The sequence below is a fragment of the Cricetulus griseus genome, chromosome 4, assembly GCF_003668045.3.
Source record: "Cricetulus griseus strain 17A/GY chromosome 4, alternate assembly CriGri-PICRH-1.0, whole genome shotgun sequence".
Classification (NCBI taxonomy): Eukaryota; Metazoa; Chordata; class Mammalia; order Rodentia; family Cricetidae; genus Cricetulus; species Cricetulus griseus.
The window spans coordinates 154,307,116-154,328,975 of NC_048597.1; the positions used below are offsets into that span (position 1 = coordinate 154,307,116).

General features: G+C 46.5%; 1 protein-coding gene across 1 annotated transcript in view; it reads right to left on the reverse strand.

Annotated features, from left to right (window-relative positions):
* Grik4 (glutamate ionotropic receptor kainate type subunit 4) overlaps window positions 1-21,860 on the reverse strand; it is a 290,512-nt gene that overhangs the window by 91,238 nt on the left and 177,414 nt on the right. Inside the window, exons 7-9 of the mRNA XM_027412199.2 lie at window positions 13,678-13,839; window positions 8,128-8,280; window positions 7,216-7,320 (exon numbers count right to left, since the gene is read on the reverse strand). Of these exons, the coding sequence (XP_027268000.2) occupies window positions 7,216-7,320; window positions 8,128-8,280; window positions 13,678-13,839 (420 nt within the window). The remainder of the gene's footprint in view (window positions 1-7,215; window positions 7,321-8,127; window positions 8,281-13,677; window positions 13,840-21,860) is intronic.

Here is a 21,860-nt window from a genome sequence, read left to right on the forward strand (position 1 = left end):
CGTCAAGAGGTGGGCAAGATTGCAAACCCCACCAAGTCCTGTCAGAGGAACGGAAACCACTTCCTGGTGGCCTCTGCTGCTGATGGCACCCTCAGGGCTGCTGTAGAGCCAGCAATTCAACTGCCAACATCAGAGGACCCCAGACTTCCCAGGAAAGGAGACAGGCCTGCCTCTGCATGAACTGCTCTCAGGAAAGATGGCCGCTGGAGAGGGGACACGGAGGGAGCCTGACCTTGGTGGCAGTGAGGGGCGACCTGCAGGGTCTTCAGGAAGTTGGCTCTGGGTTTCCTTCTAAAGACCCTGAGTGACCCTGCTTGCAAGATTGCCTTGGATAAACCATCTCAGCCATTCCCCTGCCTCTGTTTAGAAAGTGTTGAAATCATCCCTGAAACAAGCCCTTTGAATTCTGAGCTTGTCTCTGTTTGGGAAAATAAGGCTATCAGCCCATAGTACTACTTTCTTGGCACTCCCCAGGCTAACCCTGTTGGTTTCTCCATTTCTATAGAAACAGAGTCAAATGGATCAGCTGTCCCACGGAAGGCTGGCTCGAGTCTAGTTTCTATGGAATGTGTACACACAAAAGTGCTGAGTGAATTGCTAAGGAAGACAGTAAGTGGAGTGACTAAAGACCCGGCAGCCCAGAGTTCAGAAGAAATGGGACATTTGAAAAATAAATTCCAGTAAGCAGGCTAATGTAGTAAATGAGGACTGAGGATTCCATCTGAGGTGACAAATAGTCCCCCGTGGTCTCAGTTCATCCTGTCTGTAGTTTTGTGTGTGTTGTAGAGAGCTGACAGCCCTCATGCCTTCTTGAGAGAGTGGTAAGCCATATTCTGTTGGGAACAGGTACAGCCCACTGCTCAGTGAAGGATAAAATAAGTGGTGTATAATCAGAGTACTCTAAGGCAATTGTGGGCTGCAATTTCACCCCCCTAAGATCACCAGCTCTTAAATGGAGTATGGTTCTTTTATCCTGCATTCCCAGCCTATGACAAAGAGTAGATCTTAAAAGAAAATTTTAGGCTAATTCAGGAATGGAAAAATGAACGAGTGAAGTAAAAGCAATCTGCTTTTACATATCTGAAGAGCTGGCAAGGAAGAGAAAGCAGACTATTCTGGAATGTTCCATAGGGCAGCATTAGGAGGCAGAGGTTGACCCAGTACCTGTAGAAATCTGAAATGTATCTCTAAAGAAGCTAATTCTTCAACCCGGGATGGGCTCACAGCAAAGCTTCCGGTGTCTCCATCATGTCCCAGTGCCAACCGCTCTTGCACTGGGTTAGAAGATAACTAAGATGTTGCATAATGGAAAAGCTCTGGTTTCTGAGGAAGCTCGACCCAAACTGCGTTCTTGAGTCTGCCACTTCCCACCTAGGCCAAGAAGGATACATTTCTTTATATCTCCACCTCAGTTTTTCCACCTACAAGATGAGAGAACATCTTTCATGCCAGGCTGATAAAAGGATGTAAAAATTTAAATATATATGTACACCACCCAGCACGGTACATCATGTAGGCGACAATAAATGTTAGCTATTATTATGATGTCACGAGAGCCAGCTTTGCACATAAGTATAGCCAGTCAAACACAGTGCCAGGAAGAGCTATTTTCAATCATCTTCGGATCTTGTGAGACCAAATATGAGGGTTACCATCATCACTGCACACAGAAAGAAAACGGAACCCACTCCACTTGGAATACACAGTGAACCAGTGGGGGGGAAGGCAGGTCTGCATCTTTAGTTAGGGATGTCAAACCCCGAAGGCTTAATTAGGCCCTGTTAAGCCATTTCCGATCCTCAGATGAAAGGTGTGCTCATCTTATTATAACGTTAACAACGTTGCTCAGGGGATGCTCACAGTCTCTGATCTTTCGACTAAGTTAAATGAAGGAAATTACAGGTCTTCTAAAGACGTCCTTCCTTTCCTTCTAGCTTCTTTCAAGGGGGGTTTCCCAGACAGGGAGGGACACAACACTATTGTAACACTCCCCAGCACATCTCGGGGAGGGGGCCATGAGAAAGAACATTATGGTTTGAGACGCTGGGGGATGGAGTCAGATAGCCCTATTGACTCTTATGTCTATAAATAATAGAGAGAGAGTCCATAATGTCCCCTACAGGACAGCATAGGAAGTGCATTCCTCCAAATGCACTGTTGTGGAAGCTCCCAAGATGGCAAACACTCTCCATGCAGAATCAAAATAGTAATTTTTTAAAATGGTAAAAAAAAAAATGAACTCTGAATTTTGAAAGACTATTTCTAAAATGGTAAAAATCCTTTAATTAGTCACCCGCAGGAAATATGGTATTTTGTTCAGACATCTTACCAATTATAGCCCACTGGGTCCCCGCGTGGTGCTTTCCAAATAATCAAAACCAGCTCTTAATAGTAGTTCACCCAGACAGGAGAGAAAAAGCAGGACCAAATCAAATGAGAAGATGCCATTACTAAAGAAAGCCCATCCCAGCAGGGTGTTAGAACCAAGCACCATTCTGAATGGTGGCAGAGCAACAGACCACAAGTAGGGGCTCTGATTGGGGAACATAGGTACCCAGGAGCAGGAAGGGAAACTAGAAGTAGAAGAGGCCAGAACATGGGTTTTGGAGTCAGACAAACTTGAGTATGAAACCCAGTCTTCCCAAGTTCTTAGAGACAGTAAGATTTGGACAGTGTGTGTGTGTGTGTGTGTGTGTGTGTGTGTGTGTGTGTGTGTGTGTGTGTGTTTCACGCATGTGAGTACAGCTGTATGTACTCCTATGCATACATTTGATACATACATCAGTGTCTTTCTCTGGATCTCTGCTTCACTGCCTTGAGATAGGGCCTCTCACAGAATCTGAAGTCACTTTCACATCATGCCCAGGCTGACCAGTCAGGGAGCTCTGGTAATTTACTTGTGTCTGTCCCCTAGTGCTAAGGTTATAGTCTTGTTTGGACACACCTAGCTTTTTATGTGGGTACTATGGATTTGACTCAGGTCCTTGGGTCCTCATGCTTGCAGAGCAAGTGCTCTTTCCCACTGATGCATATCCTCAGTTTCTTATGGATGAGCTGGTCTACCTTAGAGGGCTATCCTCAAGACGAGGAGTGACCCACGCAAAGCACTTCGTGGAGTCTGCTACCCAAAAGATCCCCATAGATCTTCCTTCTGCTCCTTGTCACTTCCCTTCCTGCACCAACATTACCTTGGATGGAACTGGGAGAATATCAGAGCAGAGGTACTGACATTCCTCCTATCCTGAGAGAGAAGCCTAATTAGTTATCCCTCCTTAAACCATTTCTTTATCCTGCAATAAGCAGGGAAGGATGCCCATCAAGAGGCAAAGATTGGATAGTGATTGGGATGGGACCTGGGGACTGGCGCTAAGAAGCTGCATCTGTGCACGAGACACATCACACATGGCTTCCAGTTAGTACTCTCAGAACCTGATCCAGACAGCAGCAGGACAGTCACCAGACTTGTTGAAAAGCCGAGGTCTTAAGAAAGATTCTCACCATCCACTTTCTAAGTTCAGTCAGGACTGAGTGTCCCTTAGGGAAGCCAAAGGTCCCTTAATGGTCACTTGTGTGTGGCAGATTCCATTCAATGTTAACTCAAAACAATGGGGTAGGGCACAGAGAGGTCAAACAAAAGAACTCTGTTGGTAGAACACACTTCTACTAGCACAGTGTTTGTTAAAGGATAGCCTACGGTCAGCTCACCATTCTAATCATTCAAGTACGTGCAGGTAAACTATCAGATCCTAGAGCACACTGCTTTACTGAACAAAAGTGCATAGCTATGGAGTCTGGGGATGCACCTGTGTTTGAGAAGCCACCTGTTTGCCACTAGTGGGCGCTGTTGATGCAGCAGTAACCACCACTATGAAGAAAGCCCCAGGGCAGACTTCTGAGTCCTGGTCTAGCTGGGCTGGATACGCCACCTTTCGGAAGGGGCTGATGATGCTGATTCCTTTCCATGTTCATTATAAACTATGTACCTCAGAAGTTCATTATAAAAAACATTTTAACAGGAAAAAATCCTCCATAGGCTGGGGGTTATAGCTTAGTGGCAGATTGCTAGTATCTAGTATATATGTGACTCTCGGTTTGATCCCCAGAACCATAAAAACAAACAAACAAACAAACAAACAAAATCTTTGTTAAAATGATCTTCCTTATTTTTTATTGTATAATGAATGTCATCTCAATTTCTGAGGTCCATGTGAACTTTCTCTAGTCACCATTTTTTGCTTCTGTAATCTCTAAAAAGATACATTATTCCAAATTCATTTGCCTTTCAACACATTTCTGAAAGCCATCTTGAAGGGGCTTTCACCAGTAAAGTTAATAAGTATATATTGGTTTTATCTGTGTGTAATGTCTATTTGATCAGTATGCTTGCTCAGGGCCCAATTCCACACAGCTCTGTTGTATGGGTCTGTGATGTTGGGAGTCAAGCAAAAAAGGTCACCCCACCGTGGGCCTCAGCCTCTCTCCATTTATATAGTTTTAATATTATTTTATCAGTTTTAAAATATATTTTATTAGTTCTTTGAGAAATTCATCCAGTGTAATTTGATTGTATTCATCTTCCTTCCCCCAGCTCCTCCCCAAAGCCAACCTGAGTGGCAGCTAAGATAGAAGCAGAATGAAAAAAGAGAGATATAGTGAGCCCATCAGCTAGCTATCTGTCAACTGGAGGGTGGACTGAGGGATTGGAAGTGCCATGAAGGACGCACAGGGTCCACCTCTTTCTTGCATCATTATAGCGAAGGACTGAGGTCCAGGTGAGTTTGGGAAAGGCTGGGCTGGGGCTCTCTAGAGTAGGTCTGGGGTTGTCTGAGCAGTGTATTCTAACCACTCCTCCAATGCTATGCTCATTCCACATATTCCTCACCCAGTTGTAATTTTCCTCAGGGAACTTAGCAGACTGCCATAATGTTACATATGTATTTTTTTTTGCCCGTCATCTGTCCCTTGCTAGAGCATATGTTGTACAAAAGCAGATCTTTCTCGTCCTAAATCTATACCTAGAAGGGAGAGAGCAGTAGGAGATACTCAACAGGTATCAACTTGAATGAATTAATGTTCTTTACTTCAGATCCCCCAAGAAGATTGGGGCTCAGGGAAAAGTCTCCCTGACAATTTTCCTAGAGGCTGGCAGCCTACTCATTCGAGGATGATGAGCCACAGGGCATGATTTGAGCTTAATAGCCCTAAATTGCAGCTCTCATTCTCTTCCCATTTTTTTTCTACATCACTTACTCTCACCAGACTGAGAGCTCTCTCAGTGTAAGAGCTGTGTCTGTGTTCCCCCGACCCAGCATGATGTCTGACACATAGCAGATGCTCAGTAAAAGGCCAGTTAGATAAATGAAGGACCTTGTGCCTATCTGAGAAGATAAGGGAAGTGGCAGCATCCCACGAAGCTCCCATCCAGAGCTGAGGGTACTGCTGACATTCAGCCCCAGGCCACCTCCTTTTCCTGGGACTCCTTCCTTAACCTCTGTTCTCTTCTAAGAAGAGCAACTCTCCAAAAAGTTACAGATAACCTAGAAATAGCTATCTCCCAAGGATCCATATAAAGGTCAAGGGTCCCCTCTTGGATGCAGGGATGGTGTAGCAAAAGACAGATGTGATGGGCTTCTATGTGACAGGGTTCTATGACAATCACACTGGATACCTGTTGACTAGATCTGTTCCTTGGGCTTCCCTTCCTAGACTCCCATGGGATAGAATCTAAAATGGGGCTTTTAACAGTTACCAACGTGAGTTTTATACATAATTTGTCATAATAGTTAAGGACTTGGGCTGTAGGCAGGGCATACATAGATCTGAAACCAGTTCTGCTATGACTTAGTTGTTCAAGGACAAATCAGTCATAAACCTCACAACTGAGGACATTGATTTTTTTTAAAGTACCTATTTGTGATCTAGAAAGAGGGATAAATCAGTAAGATGTTTCCCCTACAGACATGAAAACCTGAGTTCAGAAGCCCGGCACTCACATAAAGACCTGGGCATAGGGGCGTGTGGCTGCAATCTCAGCACAAGGGTAGTGGAAACAAGAGTATTCCCAGGTCTTACTGGCTATCCAGTCTAGCTGAATTAGTGTGCTTTGGTTCAGTAAGAGACCGTATTTCAAAATATAAGATGGGGAACTTTAGAGGTAGATATTCAACACCAACTTCTGGCCTCCACATGTATGCACATACATGCTCATACATATGAGCACATATATGCATGAATACATGGACACATACACCCCACCCAAAGTACCTATGGTTTTAGGGTAGAAAATAAATGAAATCACCTACTTTGCAGGCTTATACACATGCTACACTTACCAGGGCATAAAGCTAATGGTAAGTGTTTAACATAAGAGAGTAGCCACCATGGTGGTGGTGGTGGTGAAGGCAAAGACAATGTTTCTATCTAATTTGCTGGAAGGGTGGCTATTGGAGCTCTACAGTGGGACCGTCCCTCATCCAGCCACTATGACAGTTAGGAGGGCTTTAATATACCTGCTTCCTGCTGTAGTTAGTGTCTGACTTGGTCTTCCTGGCCTTTCCTGAGTCAGAGAGGCCTCTAAATAAAGGAAGTTGATTATTAGGGGATAGTGAGGATAGAGACTTTTAGAGAGACACTTGACATGGCCGCCAGAGTCTGTTTCCTCTGAAAGAAGACCAGAGAAAAGGAACAAGAGGGCTTCATGGAGAAGGAAGAACCATACAGAGAGCCGGAGTGCTGCCACAGCAGCTGACAGGAGGGCAGGGGAGGGGTGAGCTGGAGAAGAGCAGGACAGAAGGGGCAGTCTATCACAACATGAAGAGCTGTCTTTGCCCACCTGGGACCCACCCTTTGCCTCATCAGCAGTGCCCCTGGAGTCCAGCGGGGTTCCAGGGTTGGGGGAAATCCCCAACGTTTTCCATTCCTCCCAGAAAAAAAAACAATAACACAATAGCGGAGAGGATCTGGGCATTCCTTTCTAAATGACATCCCCTTGTTTCCTCACCCACAAGGCATGGTTGCCTCCCTCTTGGCATATTGCTGGCAGAGCCCACATGGGCTGATCTGGGACCAGATAGGATGAGGTAACTGCAGTTCTGGAGTCTGAATCAGAATGAATGACGCCTGCTATGTTGGGGAGTGGGGACACTTGACAGCTGGAGGCCACTGGAGCTAGGGACAGGGAAAAGGACATCACCTTGGCAGCGTAGGTAGGCTTACCTGTCGAAAACCATTCCTGGTGAACTGTAAGATTTTCAAGGCATAGTTGGACCTCTGGCCTTTGCTGTTGAATTCAATGTGGCCGGTGAGACCTTCCAATTCTACCTGTCCAAGAGAGAGTGAGTTACAGCACAAAATAGGCCCCGCCATAGCTGGCCCCAAGCAATCATTCCTCTTATGCTCTACTTAACAGTGTTTGGGAACCCCTGTTCTGTCCACTCCAAAGCCACAGAATCTGAGTGGAGGAAGAAGGGGACCACATCCAATAACCCCAAGTCAATAGGAGCTACCATGCTGCATTGGGCTCAGATTCAGCTCTCCCTGTCCCCTAGCCATATGGGAGACTGTTATCAGCATTTTTCCTTTTGGAGAATCTGCTGACCCTGGGCCTGCAGAAGTCAGGATAGTCCTGACTCAATGCAAAAATCTAAGACCTCAACACACACACACACACACACACACACACACACACACACACACACACACACACACACACAAACACACACACACACACACACACACACACACACACACACACACCTTCTCTCTCCAGTGAGAGATGTCTTTTTCATGGAAGAAAAACGTGGCTGGAGAGAGAACTCTGGGGAAAATGAGCATCAAGTTAAAAGTCTGCAGACTGGGTCTCTTGAGGGATGGTAGGTTCCAGCAGCATGGTCCTCTCCCAGCTGTGCTGAGTTGTGCAAGGGCTACCACTGGGCATGGGCCAGGTTGTAAGCCTAGAATTTGGAGCCCCTATCTAGTTTAAGATCTAAGGACTGTTGTCTTGAGAATAAGCTAGCCACAGGCTCTTGCCAAGAGTGTTAAGAATTGGGGAACAGATGGGACCCACGACCCACTCCCTCAGGTGATGTCCTGAGGCTGGGCATGACCAGGCTTTCAGCTGCTCCTCACCATGCGCAGGTAATTCATAAGGCTGGTGCCATGCTGCCAGATCTGGGCTGAGCCACAGGACAGGGGCTTCACACCAATCTCCTGGCTCCGGTTCAGTTCCTGCACTGCTGTCACCACAGCATAGACAGCATCAAACAGCAGGGCTGAGGACAACTGGAAGAAGCAGAGAGAGCACGTGGTAGGGAGAAAGCAAGAGAAGGAGGAGGGGAAGAAGACAAAGAGGACACAGAAAGAAAGCACCCAAAGGCAAATAAGGGGCACATTCACTGTCCTCTGCCACCCCTTCCTCTGGCCCCACCCATGTCTTCCAGTGGTCCAGGTTGGCTTTCAAGAGCTTCTCAACCTGCATCTTACTGACAAAGGATGTTCTGGGATGAAGCATCAAGATATACCTTTAGACTCCAAATTATCTCTCCTCTCTCTCTCTCTCTCTCTCTCTCTCTCGCTCTCTCTCTCTCTCTCTCTCTCCTCCCCCTCCTCTCTGTCTCTCTGTGTGTCTCCCTCCCTCTCTCCCTCTACCCTCCCTCCCCCCACCTCTCTCTTGGGAAATAGCAACTTCCATTGCTGCCAGGAATAAATCCACAGGACAGGAGGCAAGGCTGCTAATCTCAGAGGGACAGAAGGCACCTGGCCACTCTACCAGGCTCGGGCGTAGGTCACTTCCTCCCTGAAGTCACCCATGAAACTGTTCCTTCCTGCACGGACCTAGACTACAATCTAGCTGTACCATTCCATATGAAATATAGTGTGAAATGCATGGTAAGATTAAATTCTAAATTTTAGTAAAATTCCATTTCTATGACAGATGACATGTAGGTACAAAGGTAGGAGCAGGATAGCAACCAGGGTAACAGGAGGTGGGGAGAGCTGAAACTACAGTGGTCTGTGGTGGTCTAAATAGAGAGCCATCTATTTGGGCAACAAAGAAATGGAAGAAGACACTCTGGAACTAAGAGCGCTGGATCTAAGCAGCTGTGGCACCACTGGACATGGGGGTGGTGAGGAGATAGGCAATTCAGAGGATGAGACCACAGGAGTAAAAGCTAGGAGGTGGAAATCGAGGTGCATGCCTGGAGAGTGTGGGGGGAATAATGACTCTGCATGGCCATGCCCTGGTGAGCCTCAGCTGTATACCTGTCTCAGCAGGAATAGAGGGGTTCTAAGGAGATGTCTGTGCCTCTCTCCTTGGCTATCAGATTATTGAAACAGCAGCCTCTAAGAAACTGGAATTTCCCTAAGAACCTCACACTGGAAGGAGAAGCCTGAAGCCTGGTGCCAGCCAGCAGAGGAATGTGTCTCCTAGGAAGAGATTTCACACAGTTTGACAGCTTGTCAGATCACTACCATGCAGGAGGGACTGGAGCCTGGACAGTGAAGATGGGTGGATCACACCATGACCAGAATGCTTAGTTATGCATACCTCTATCTACTTAAACCTAAACCTCATGTCAGTATCCCTGGTTGGACTCACAGGCGGGCTGTTGGCTTTTTTTGCTCTACTTGCCAGAGTGGTGACATCGAATACATCTCTCCTCTTTACTTTTTCTGGTCTGCTTAATTGGTCTATTGACCTACCTTTAGAGCTGCCAGGACCCAGGCTCTGACCCTCAAAATTCTGGAAACAAATGGAGGAGGTCAGTGTAGCTCTGTCTATGTTTTTATCTTTACTGTTAAGCATCTTCCTCAAGGCAAGAGACGTTCGTGTCCATGTGCTACTGGCACTTGGCATAAGGTCCTCCATGTAGTTGGCCCCAAAGACATATCTCTTCTTAATTTTTTAAAAATTTTACTTTATGTGGGTGGGTATGTTGACTGCATGTATGTCTTTGTACCCTGTGTGTATAGTGCCCAAGAAGACCAGAAGAGGTTTTCAGATCCCCTTGGATGAGCCACCATGTGGATGCTGGGACTCAAATCTCAATCTGTACATTGGTTCCTGAGGGACAACACATGATTTTAGAGGAAGATAGTCACACCATTGTCTCCCCTCCTGACACATGGTTGCTGCTAGTCCCACTCTGGCTGGAATGAGGTTTCCTTGACTTGATCTCTGTCTGTCTGTCTGTCAGTCTCTCTGTTGTGTATAAGTGTATTGTTCACATGTATGTGTACACATATATGCACAAGTGTGTTTGTGAATACATGTGTACCTGTGTTCACAAGTGTATCTTCCTCTATCTCTCTCTTCCTTATTTTTTGTGACAAGGGTCTCTAACTGAGCCTGGGACTCACCAATTGGTTAGAGCTAACTGTCCAGTAAGCTCTAGAACTCCTTTTGCCTTCACCTCCCCAGGACTAGGGTAACCAGTAAGCAGTGCCAGCTTAGCTGTTATGTGGGTGCTGAGGATCAAAACTTGGGCCCATATACTTGTCCTTCGAGCACTTTGCCCACACATCCATCTCCCTAGCTCCAACTGATGTTATTAGTATATTATCCAAATGCTGAGAGGTCAGTGTGTGCCTTTCCCAATGTCCCTTGTCATCTCTACCTCCAGGGCCTTCATATATTTCTTGTGATTACAATTCAAGTTGGGAACATCAGGTAGGTGGAAAATTATCAAGGTTCCAATCTCATCTCTACCTATATATGGCCTTCAGAAAGTGACATGAGAAAAGTGTCCCCAAGGACTCTGTACTTCCTAGATCTTCTTTGAAGCTGAGCCTGTACTAATTCAAGTTTACTGGAACATACTCTACCTCAAGGACAGTCTCCTTGGGGTCCTTCATCCATCACCAGGTGCCCTTCTTCTATAGGCTCCTGGCAATCTAACTAGGACACTCATCTCATCTTTCTGCCTCCTGAGAATCACTCCTCTAGCTAGTCTGCCCCAGTTGTTGATCTCTTTCCTTTTCTTTTCAATTCTCTTTTCCAGATCCCCGCTGCCAGGGAGTACGACTCCACCATCCCTGCCAGTCCATCAGTGCCCATGTGGTTTGGCTGTCCATTCCAAGCCATCTCTTCATTGTCCTAATTGCCTTCTCCCTCTGCTATTATCGACTAATTCCATTCTGGAAAGCATTCGGGCCCCAGTCAGTGAAAAGTGGCTTGTGTCGTCAAAGACTTTGTCCCTATCTCTGCTTCTCAGTCTGTTGGGAAGTGAAGGAAGACATTTCTGCTGTCCCTTCTCCTTCCTTTCCATTTCTTGTTCCTCCCATGACTGACACTTCCAGATTTCTGAGGTCCCCTGCTGCCCATCCATGTGGGTGCATGCCTGCATGCCTCTTGGTTTTGTCCCTGCTTCTGCTGCACCCCCCCCCCCCCGTCCTTGTCTCTCCTAAATTGTAAATCCCCTAGCCGGCTCAATCCTCATTGAAAACCCTCTCTTCTTTCTTGGCACCAACAAGCTGTTTGGCAAGGAACCCTCTATTCTCTTGTTTTTATATTTCCATTTGGTTCTTCATTGTTATTTTCTTTTGAGCTGTTTTGCAAATTGTTTCAGGGAATGAAAGACTCTGTATAAATTATGATGAATCAATTCTGACTCAGGGAGTTGTGGCTGGGTTCCTGTCCCTCCCTCAAATGAAAACAAGAATATCTTCTAGACACACACCTGTAACCCACACTATCCCCAAAGCAGGAAGGACTGCATTCAGAGGCTCTTCCAAGAGGCCCATTTGCCTATGAACCTCTGTAATAGTCAGCTCTGCCCCCCAAAACAATATGAGGGCAGGGACCATTAAGATCCCATGGACTAGTTCTTACAATCTGGATTTTATTCAACGAAATAAACACTTAATTACAAACATCTGCTTTAGCCTAAATTCTAATTACTTAATCTAGCCATCTGTAATTTTAATGATTTCCCACGATTTTTGTTCTTTGCGGCATGATTAATGGGAATGGCATATGAAACTAGTGGGCGTGTGTCCCTTCCCAACACTCCCTCTGCGCTGGCTTTGTCTCATGCAGGAAGTGCATCTGTGGGGTACCACTGCCCACCTGGAAGCTTCTTGGCCAGGCTAGGCACACCAAGATTTCTCCTGGATATCTTTAGCCCAGGTCTTCCTTTGAAACCCTACAAACTAGACTCCCCATGTGAGGAGCCCCACCTGCAATTGTGAGGAGGCAGGGAAGTAGGGCAGCCTCTTCTACAGGCCTAAAGAAGAAGAGAGGGGAGTCAAGAGTGGAGAGATGCTTTATAGGAAAGAGAGGGCAACAGAAAGGGAGTTAAAGGGAGAGAAGGGAGGGGGAGACTAGAGAGAGGATGGAAGAGAAGACAAAGTCTGAGAGAGATGCGGAAGGGAATGAACATTCCGAGGAGGCAGGAGCCTGTGCAGCCTTTCTGTGACTCAGCACAGGAGACAGCCCATGCTGTGGTTTCCTAGAATCTGATCCCTCACCCTTTGCCTCTCGGCCATGAGGAGCTGGGCTGCTTGTGAGAAAGGCAGTAAGTGGCATCCCTTGAAAAGTTAAGTTTCAGAAGTGAGAAGGCTCGCAGGAATGTGCTGTTCCCAGCTTCTCTTCCAGGCTCTTGAGGTGACAATGTTTTTAACACCTTCCTTTCCTCTCAGAGGCCATTGTAGAGAAAGGATGGCTGCAAAGATCCCCATAGGAAGAAGCTGATCTAGGCTCTAGCAGTGGTGACTGTACTAAAACTGTATTGGAGCCCTCAGAGACCCAGACCTGTCACTCAGCTCTCCTGGGCCTGTTTTCTCATTGTCAGAAGGGGACAGCCATTTTTGAACTGTTACTAGCATGCTGTGAGGAAGGAAAAAGGCCAAGGCAGGTAATATTGTGGGGTTTGTTACAGTGCCTAGGCAGAGGTAAACCTGAGTGAGAACAGACACCCTTTATGCTGGCATGAAAGCCAAAAGACCCAGAAAGGGAAAAGTAGACTTACTGAGGAACAGGACCTGTGACAAGCAGAGACTGACCTGAGTCTGAGGCTCAGCTTGTTTGCACTCCAGCAGAACACTGTCTGCTACCCAGATCCCTTCCAACATTCCTGGGGACCATAAGACCCTGAAGCCGGCTAGGAAGGTGACACATGGGAACACCTGCTGTAGGTGGTTTCCATGTGGCAGACCTGCCTCTTCAGGTCTTAAGAATGAGACAGAACATGTTCCTACTCTTCCCAGAGAAACCAGACTCTTCTCCCATCCAGGTCTTGTACATGAAGCACAAATGGCAAGTCTCACAGCAACTAATATCAGAGATACCTGAGAAGTGTGTGCTTAGTCCACTGTATAATAATACCACAGAGTGCAAGTACACAAACTATGATGACCATGAAGTCCCAGGCAAAAGATTCATATGAAATCACTTCTTGCTGCATGGTCCTTAGGTGACCAAACCATTGTGATTCAGCTCCTGACCAGGCTTGCCTCTCACCTCCTAGAAGGCCTTCTATGACCTCTGCGGACCTCCTCCCTGCTCTTGCAGCAGCAATCACTGGATCTCCAGAGCCATTCTCCCAGATGTAGAGTGGCTCACATCCCCCTCTCGTGGTACATCTTGGAGGCCAATGACTTTGGCCCTGCCTCATTGTGTGGAGTATGTGGTAGAGCACAGAGAATGTTAGGGCCCAAAGGCATCTAGAAGGCACTTACCGCAGGACCGGTGAAGGGCACATGGTCACAGTTCTCCTGCCAGGATTGGTTGAGGCTCTGGGAGAACTCTTGGAAGAAAGCATGGGATTGGTTGAAAATGGAAAATCCTAAGATGTTGACTCTGTCATCCACAAGGCTGTCCATTCTCTGGAGGGAGAACTCCTGGGAAGATGGGCGATTAGAAAGAGAGAAGAGAGTTAGGATGGAGAGGAAGAGGAGAGAACATGTTGGAGGACACCTGGGACTGTGAGCCAGCTCAGGACACATGAGATGCTCCATTGAGTGAGTGCTCAGTATATAGAATAACTAAGAGTGGCTCTTCTAGGATCAGCAGTGTGGCTTTGGGGAGAAAAAGAGAATTCAGTATATTAGCCCCTAAGCACAGTAAACACAAGACACACCAGGTGGAGAGAGAAACACTGAGTATGTGTGGTGGGTGGAGGGAAGGTTATATCCTAGGCAGGTCATCTCTGGAGCCTGAAGGCAATTTCTACATAGAACATGTGGGTAGACAAAGTTATTTCCTCCAGAAGTCATCATACAAAGGCTCTGAGGAGAGAAAGGATGTGGCCACTCACTGAGCTGCCCATGACACTTTGATGAAGGCATGAGCTCCTTCTTCAAGTATGGTTCTACCATCAAAACAATCTGAGGTCATTCCCAAAATGGACTACTACCACCATATGATATGAGTCCATATGCCTGGAGCTGAGTCCAGGGTGGGATAATCACTAGGTCCCTAATTCTCATGTACACCAGAAGTTCCAGAAGCACTGAATGAGCATGTGGTATACATGAAGCCTGGGGAAGATGGAGGGGCCTGCTGGGGTCAGAGTCCACAGGCCTGGATGCTAGGGAGTGTCCCAGACTAGTCCTGTAAGCCTGTGTGTGTTGGGGGGGAGGGTGTTAGCAGAGTGTCAAAGTCAAGTTTGCTTTCTAAAAATGTCAACCTGAAGGTGTGCAGGCAGGGTTGCATCTTCACTTGTCATTATGGTTTTTCATTCATTTCATACATATGCAAGCATTCCTCACATGCTAGACACTGTTCTAGGCAGAGATGACATGCATAGGGGATGTCCTTGTTGTTAGCAGATGTCCTTGTACTCAAGGGCCTTACAGGAGTCGAAGAGACAGACAGCAATGAGCCAAATGTATTATCATTTCTGACAGCTGAGGGTGTAGGAGCAGGGGGCTGCTACAGCCAGAGAACTGGGACATCTGGGGCAGTGACATCAAGAAGTTCAAAGGTGTTCATCCAAACGTCCATGCTGTGATGGTCAATAATGGCTGTCAACTTGACAGGATCTCAGACCCCCTAAGAGATAAGTATCTGGGTGTATCTGTGGGGAATTGCTTTGGTTATGTCAGCCTCTGGTCATGCCTGAGAAGGATCTCTTGATTAGGTTAATTCATGTAGGAAGGCACACACTAAAAGTAGGTGGCTCTGGACTACCAAGAGGAGAATGATGGCAGAGCACAAGCATTCATTGCTGTCGGCTTCTTGATTATGGATACAATATAAGCAGCTTTCTTTTTTTTTTGCAGAATTTTTTTTTATTTGAATTAGAAACAAGATTGTTTTACATGTCAATCCCAGTTCCCTCTCTCTCCCCTCCTCCCCTACCATCCCGCCCCTCCAACTAAAACCCTACCTATCACATATCCTTTCTGCTCCCCAGGGAGGGTGAGGCCTTCCATAAGGGGCCATCAGAGTCTATCGTCTCCTTTGGGATAGGAACTAGGCCTACTCCCGTGTGTCTTGACTCAGGGAGTATTCCTCTATATGGAATGGGCTCCCAAAGTCCACACCTATGCTAGGGATAAGTACTGATCTACTACAGGAGGCCCATAGATTTCCGAGGTCTCCTCACTGACACCCACGTTCCTGTGATCTGGATCAGTTCCATGGTGAGCAGCTTTCTTAAGTCCCTGCCTCTGTAACTTACTTCCCCGTTAGGATGGATTGTAACACTCAACTATGAGCCAAAATGAACTCATTCTCCTTTCATTTGATTTGGTGTGGTATTTTATCCCAACAATGTACTCAGTAACTAAGACTCAGTAACTAAGGTCTTTACCCTATCACCCAGTCTTTACCCTGAACCTCCTTTGGTCCAATACAGGGAAACCAGAAGGGAGGTGGGGGGAGGAAAGTATGTTGCTTATTTGGCTCACTGGTCCATTCCAGCAAAAGTGCCTTCAGATGCGGGGCAGGTCATCCTCTCAGATTGAAGCTATAGCCATTGTGTGCTCATTCTGAGTGCCTCACACACAGCTCCCTGACCCATGGGCACACAGTGTTTACAGACTCTAGAAATGACCTATCAGTCACTCAGCATGATGTGGCAGATGGCTAGTGCCTTAGGCTTACTTCCTGGCCAGGTGGAAACACTGCTTTCTTTTAGGTGGTCTCCTTCTCAGATGACTTTGCTCTCCTCGCCCCCGGCACTCCCACTTGCATCTTGCTCCCTCCTGCCCCCACTGCCAGAATCTTAGGCTGCAGGCCTGAGCTTACCTGCCCAGATCCCAGCCTTGTCAGCTTTGGTTTGCACCCTAGAGTTACAAAGCCTCCTTTGGAGCCACCAACCCCAGCAGAGCAGACTTGGATGAGGATGAAGTGTGTTTTGGATTCTGCCACCCTCCCATTAGGGGATCACAGATGTGCCAGAGAATGTACTGATTCATAAGCTAGTATTATGTCCTGTCTCTTGAACAGGACAGCTGCCCAGCCACTGTGGGCTAGCAGCAGGCATGAGGGGCAGATGGCTAATGAGAAAAGATGTATTTGGCAAGAGCGAGGTGACTAAGGCACAGAGCCAGGCTGTTGTTGGGAAAATGAGGGGTTTTGCTGGCCATGGATGGTGAAGGTTAGGGATAGTCTCTTATTCTGGCTTCCTTGTCAGTGTGGACAGACATTCTGCCACACCTCTATGCCTAGACGTACAAACAGCCTGATAAGTGAAGGCCCAAGGAAGTGCTGATATTGTGAATGTCCATATTCACAACGGCACTAGGGAGTACACAGTAGTCAAATCCAGCTTCCCCACCATCCTGGATGTATGACCTTGAGCAAGGACTTTAACTTTTCTGGTCTTTACAGCCACAGTTTATAAAGTAGGAGGGATGCTATTAGGAACCTCCTTTGAGAACATGGCCTACCAAATCAACTAAGCAGGGCACACAGGATTCACAGAGACTGAAACAGCAAACACTGGGTCTGCAGGGGTCCATACCAGGTCCTCTGCACAAGTTATGACTGTCAGCTTGGTGTTTTTGTGGGACTCCTAACAGCAGGAGTGGGTGTATCTCTGATTCTTTTGCCTGCTCTTAGACTCTTCCTCCTTTGGTTGCCTTGTCCAGACTCAATATTAGGGCTTTTGTCTTGCATTGATTGTTGTATCTTGTTTTGTCCTGTTTGGCTGTCATCTCTTGGAGGCCTGCTCTTTTTCTGAAGTGGTAAAGGGGAGGTGTGAATCAGGGGAAACAGGGGAGGTGGGAAACTTGGATGAGTAGAGGGAAGAGAAATTGTGGTCAGGATGTATTGTATGAAAAAAGAATCTACTTCCAATAACAAAGTAATCAGTAATAAATAAAAGAAACCTATGTTGTTCCGAGAAACAATCAAGATTCCTGAGAAATGGTCCATCAATGGGTGAAAGTTGCTTGCCACAAAGCCCAAGGATCAGAGTTTGGTCCCCTAGATCCATATGTAGCAAGAGAGAACCAACTCAAGCCAAGTTGTTCTCTGATCCCTCTATAGAAACACTGTGGCATAAACATATCATGATGTACACTCACCCATCCCCCCCACTATTACATAAATAAGCAAAGAAAAGAAGAAACAAGCCAGGTATAAGGCAGGCTAATTGTCATCTGGCAAGTGAGAAGTACTCAGTGGATAACAGTTACTGAAATACTCCCTGGAGATCTGAGTAGCATCTGGCCCTCTCCTTCCTTAGTCCCACTTGGAAGCTGAAGGGAGGAAGTAGCTCCTTCAGCGTGCTCTTGGCAGAGTCAGAATGAATGGGTTAATTGCAGACACTCAGAGACTGTCTCCCCAGAAGTCAGGCAGTCTATCTTCTTCCCTTTCAATCTCTACCTTCTTATCCCTTGACTCTATTCTATTTCCTAGTTTCAAAGGCCTCTTAAGATAAAACGATTTCGGGGGCTTCCTTGGTGATTCGTGCTATTTATGACGACTTATTGGAGAGCTTGCCGAAGGACAAGAGAGAGATGGCAGGTCCTTTTACTGCAATTTCCTGGCACACTCCAAGATGTTATTCTGCCAGGATCTGGACTGTTGGGGGAGGGGGGGTAAACTTAGACTCTCCTGCTGCTTCTGAAGCAAACTTTTTAGAGAGTTTGGGAAACAGCTGACAGCTACCTGTTTGCATACAATGAAAACCTTCTTAGGCAGTATTTCCCCAAATCTGTTCCTGTGGACATTAGCTTCCCAGGAGAAGTAGACAGAAATTTCACTAAAACAAGGTTCCATGTTCAGATAATGTTAGAAATGGTCACTTACTCTATCTGCCTCTTTAAGATTCATAACACACCCTTGCATGCCGAAGGTTGAAAGCAATCCTGCAGTGAAGTGGCTGACTTAATTTTGTTTAATCTCAAATTTTTCAAACACATTGACTACGGAATATATATTTCCCCTTCAAATCTGTGTCTCACAGTAGCGTTCTTATACCTTCCAAATTCCAAATCTACGGAATACGATTTGGGTACTGCTACCTTAAACACATTTAGAGAAACACTGTAAACCCCAAATCAGGTGGAGGGGATGCTGTGCCATGAAATTAACAAAATTCAGACTTGGGAAGGAGGGAAGTTCATCTGACTTTTGTTTCCCATCTCCAGTTTTAACTGTGAATGCAAACTTGGACCATTTGGATTCCTGAAGCATTCATGTCTCCCCTAGCCTCCACCCAGCCTGACTGATGGACACTTTCGTAAAGTGACAGTCAGAGCTAGGGTGGTCCCTAGAGTGGATAGGTTTTCATGGAGTATCAGGACAGAACTAGGGTGCTTGAATCTCCCAGTAAGAGCAAATGGCCAGTGGTAAGACCATGTCAAGAAACAGAGACCAAGACACAATCTTCCATGCCTCCTCATGGGCATGGCTGGGTGACAGCCCTTTCTACAAATAGACTTTCTCTAAAGGGCTGTATGCCCCCAATTGAGCAAAGATAAACAGCCCTCACTATGAACCTCACTCACTGCACATAAAGGAGTGCCTGCTTCCTAGAATCTGATTGGCTAATGTTGGTGGAAGGACCAGTGATTGAAGGCATCTCAATACCTTGAGGTCCTCACTGTAGCCATCTCTATCACTAAGCACAATCTCCTACCTGTGGAAGGTATAAGAACATGAGCACAGGTTGTGCCAGCCCCAGATTGCTTACTTTCTCGGCACTGGGTTTTGCCTTTAAAATTAAAATAAACTTTAAAATGTTTGTATGCCCCCACTGTGCGTGTTTGTGTATATTATGATATGTAAAAATCCAAATAACTAGAGTTGAAGGTGGACATATAGGGGGTGTTTTGATGGCATTAAAGAATGCCCCATGAGTGAGGGCTGTGTGGAATGGTCACCATAGATGGTAGAGCTCAATGGAGTGTGTCCCCCTTCTCTGGAAGATGTGACATTTCCCAGGTCTTGGTTTACATATAGTCATCCATTCATGGATTGGCTGCATGAAGCTCCCTGGACTGCAGGAACCACCGAGGCCAGGAAGCAAGGATGGGCTATGAGCAGAGCACTGAGTGGCAAACAGAGTCAAGGAGAGGGGATATGTTCAAGGGAGAAGAGGGGAGAGATGAGCGGGGAGATTGGGGTTACCACTGCTCTCTCTGCCCTCCTTTTCTCCCTCCCACTGTAAGAAGCCATTCTGATTTGCTAGCCGCATGTTCATCCCAGTCAGGGTCCAATTATCAAGAAACCCACAGCTTGGGTGCCAGGAGTTCAGGACAGTGGGTGGAAGACAAATCTGTGCTTGTGGGCAGCTTCTTTACAGGGAGAGGGGAGGAGAAGGGTTGTCTCTGAGGACCTTGTGCCTGTGCTAACCAGTCAAATCCATTCCAGGGACAGGCCAAGTTTTATCAAATGCAGCTGCAAGTGTAAGAGCTCTTAATGACTGATTCTGCCTGTGTCTGTCTTTAAGGAGAAAAGCAAGAAGCCAAGTCAAAACCATCTCGCAGCCCAACCAATCCTTCTCCTGTACATTCTTAGGCTATATGTGCATCCTAGTCTCTGGTACCTCTATAGCCTCAGTTCCCTCTCTTTGAAACTCTGTGCCCAATTAGAAGTCAAATCTGACTTCTAATTCCCTCTTGACTTTATTCCTTCCTTTCCAGGCCTTCTAGTGTAGGCCCTTGTCATCTCTCTTTTGTGAGGGCAGCATATTTAATACAGACCATGCAGCTGATCTGGGGAGACAAGGCCACTGTACTATACAACCCTATGTTTTTTTCCTGATGACAGTGCAGACAGGGCCTACTGTCATTGTAAAATGTGACAATCTCATTGAAAAAAAAACTTGTGTAAAAATAACAGACAGGTTTGGAGTTTAAGGCTCATTTGCACATATGCTAGCTAGGTGGTCCATGGTGGTCTCTGCAGCGTCAGTTTCTTTACCTATAGTTGATGGAAACAGCATCCACCTCCTAGAATAGCGCCCACTCACAGGAACCCCCAGACACACAAGTTCTCCTGTCTCTAAGTGCAATCATTCTCTGTGCTTCGACTTTAAACAAAGAGGGCCTGAGCAGCCACCTTCCTCTTTCTTTCTGGCTACTCTGACCTGCATCTGGGCCCCAAAGGAAATATCTGGCCTGAGAGTTTCTCCACACCTGCTTCTTTTCACATACCTTGGCAAGAAGCTATTCTTAGCTCCTTGTCAACTGAGAACACTTAGCCAGGTTGTCATAAGGTGTTAATTGCTTGGTAAGGCTATTTGTGTCCAAATAGAAAGGCTGGAGTTCAAGTTCTGGGCTTTTTCAACCCTAAATAACTTTAACAAAGCAATGATTATAGTACTAACTGCTCCAGTCTACTGGCCACCAACTGTGTGCCGGTCAGAACTGAGCACATTTCACCCATGATATCTACTGTTCCTTAGAGCAAGCCTTGTGATGCGGGAGTTGGCTTGACATTGCATGGCTTCCAAGACCCAGCACATCAAGGTGGCTTTCCCAAGGTGATACGGCTGGTAAAGGGAGTCTGAATGCTAACCCAGGTCACTGCATGATGATCATAAAGTCTGAAGTACTGTGATTTCCTTGGAGCCGGGCTATACAATAACCAAGGAAACCAAGTCAAAGCTAATCTCCAGCCACACAGGTGGCAACTACAAAACAAATGGTCTGAGTGAGGAAGGGACTAAGAAGCATACTCTAAGTTTCTTCCTGCAAGGGAGTTTTCTTACAAAGGGACCTGGGGCTTTGTCTTGGCTTCAGATTAAGCCCTTGGATGACAATGAATTGCAGGAACTTGGGAAAGCTGCAGCTGTTCTTCACCCTCTGTTCAGCACGAGGAGCCCATTGGAGTAAGAGCAACACCAGATATGAGGAGGGGGGAGAAGAATTGGGAATGGTTGCTGGAGAATTGGAGACACGTGTGGCTAGGATGGTATGGCACAGGATGTGCCAGCCTCAGCTTTATGAACTTTGCCAACTTCATCAGAGAGCTGGTCAGGGGCTACTGCTAGTCCCAGCAAAGCCTCTGTGGGGGCCACTGTTAGGGAGCCACTTATCATGTGCTTTTTATATGTCATTGTCAGGCAATGAGGACAATTTGGACAGGGAGATTTCCTGAAGCTTATAGGGTCAGCCTGATGCAAAGGTGATTTCTCTGTTTTTGCATAAGGCACTAGGTCTTCATTGGTCCACTATTCAGGGGCCATTTTTTTCTGGCAACCATGTTCCCTGTTGGCCCATGAGTTCCTGTTGCTTAGGGCTGGTGTCTTCTCTTCTCTAGCTCCAGCACCTCAAGGAAGCTGTTAAAGATAAAAACTACCTCTTTGGGGTAGGGGGATGTCTCAGTCAGTAAAGTGCTTATCACACGGCATAAGGATCTGAATTCAATTTCTAGAACCCACATTAAAAAAAAAAACAGCCAGGTGTATACTTATAACCCCAGCATTGAGGATGTGGGGTGGAGCAAAGACTGGTAGATC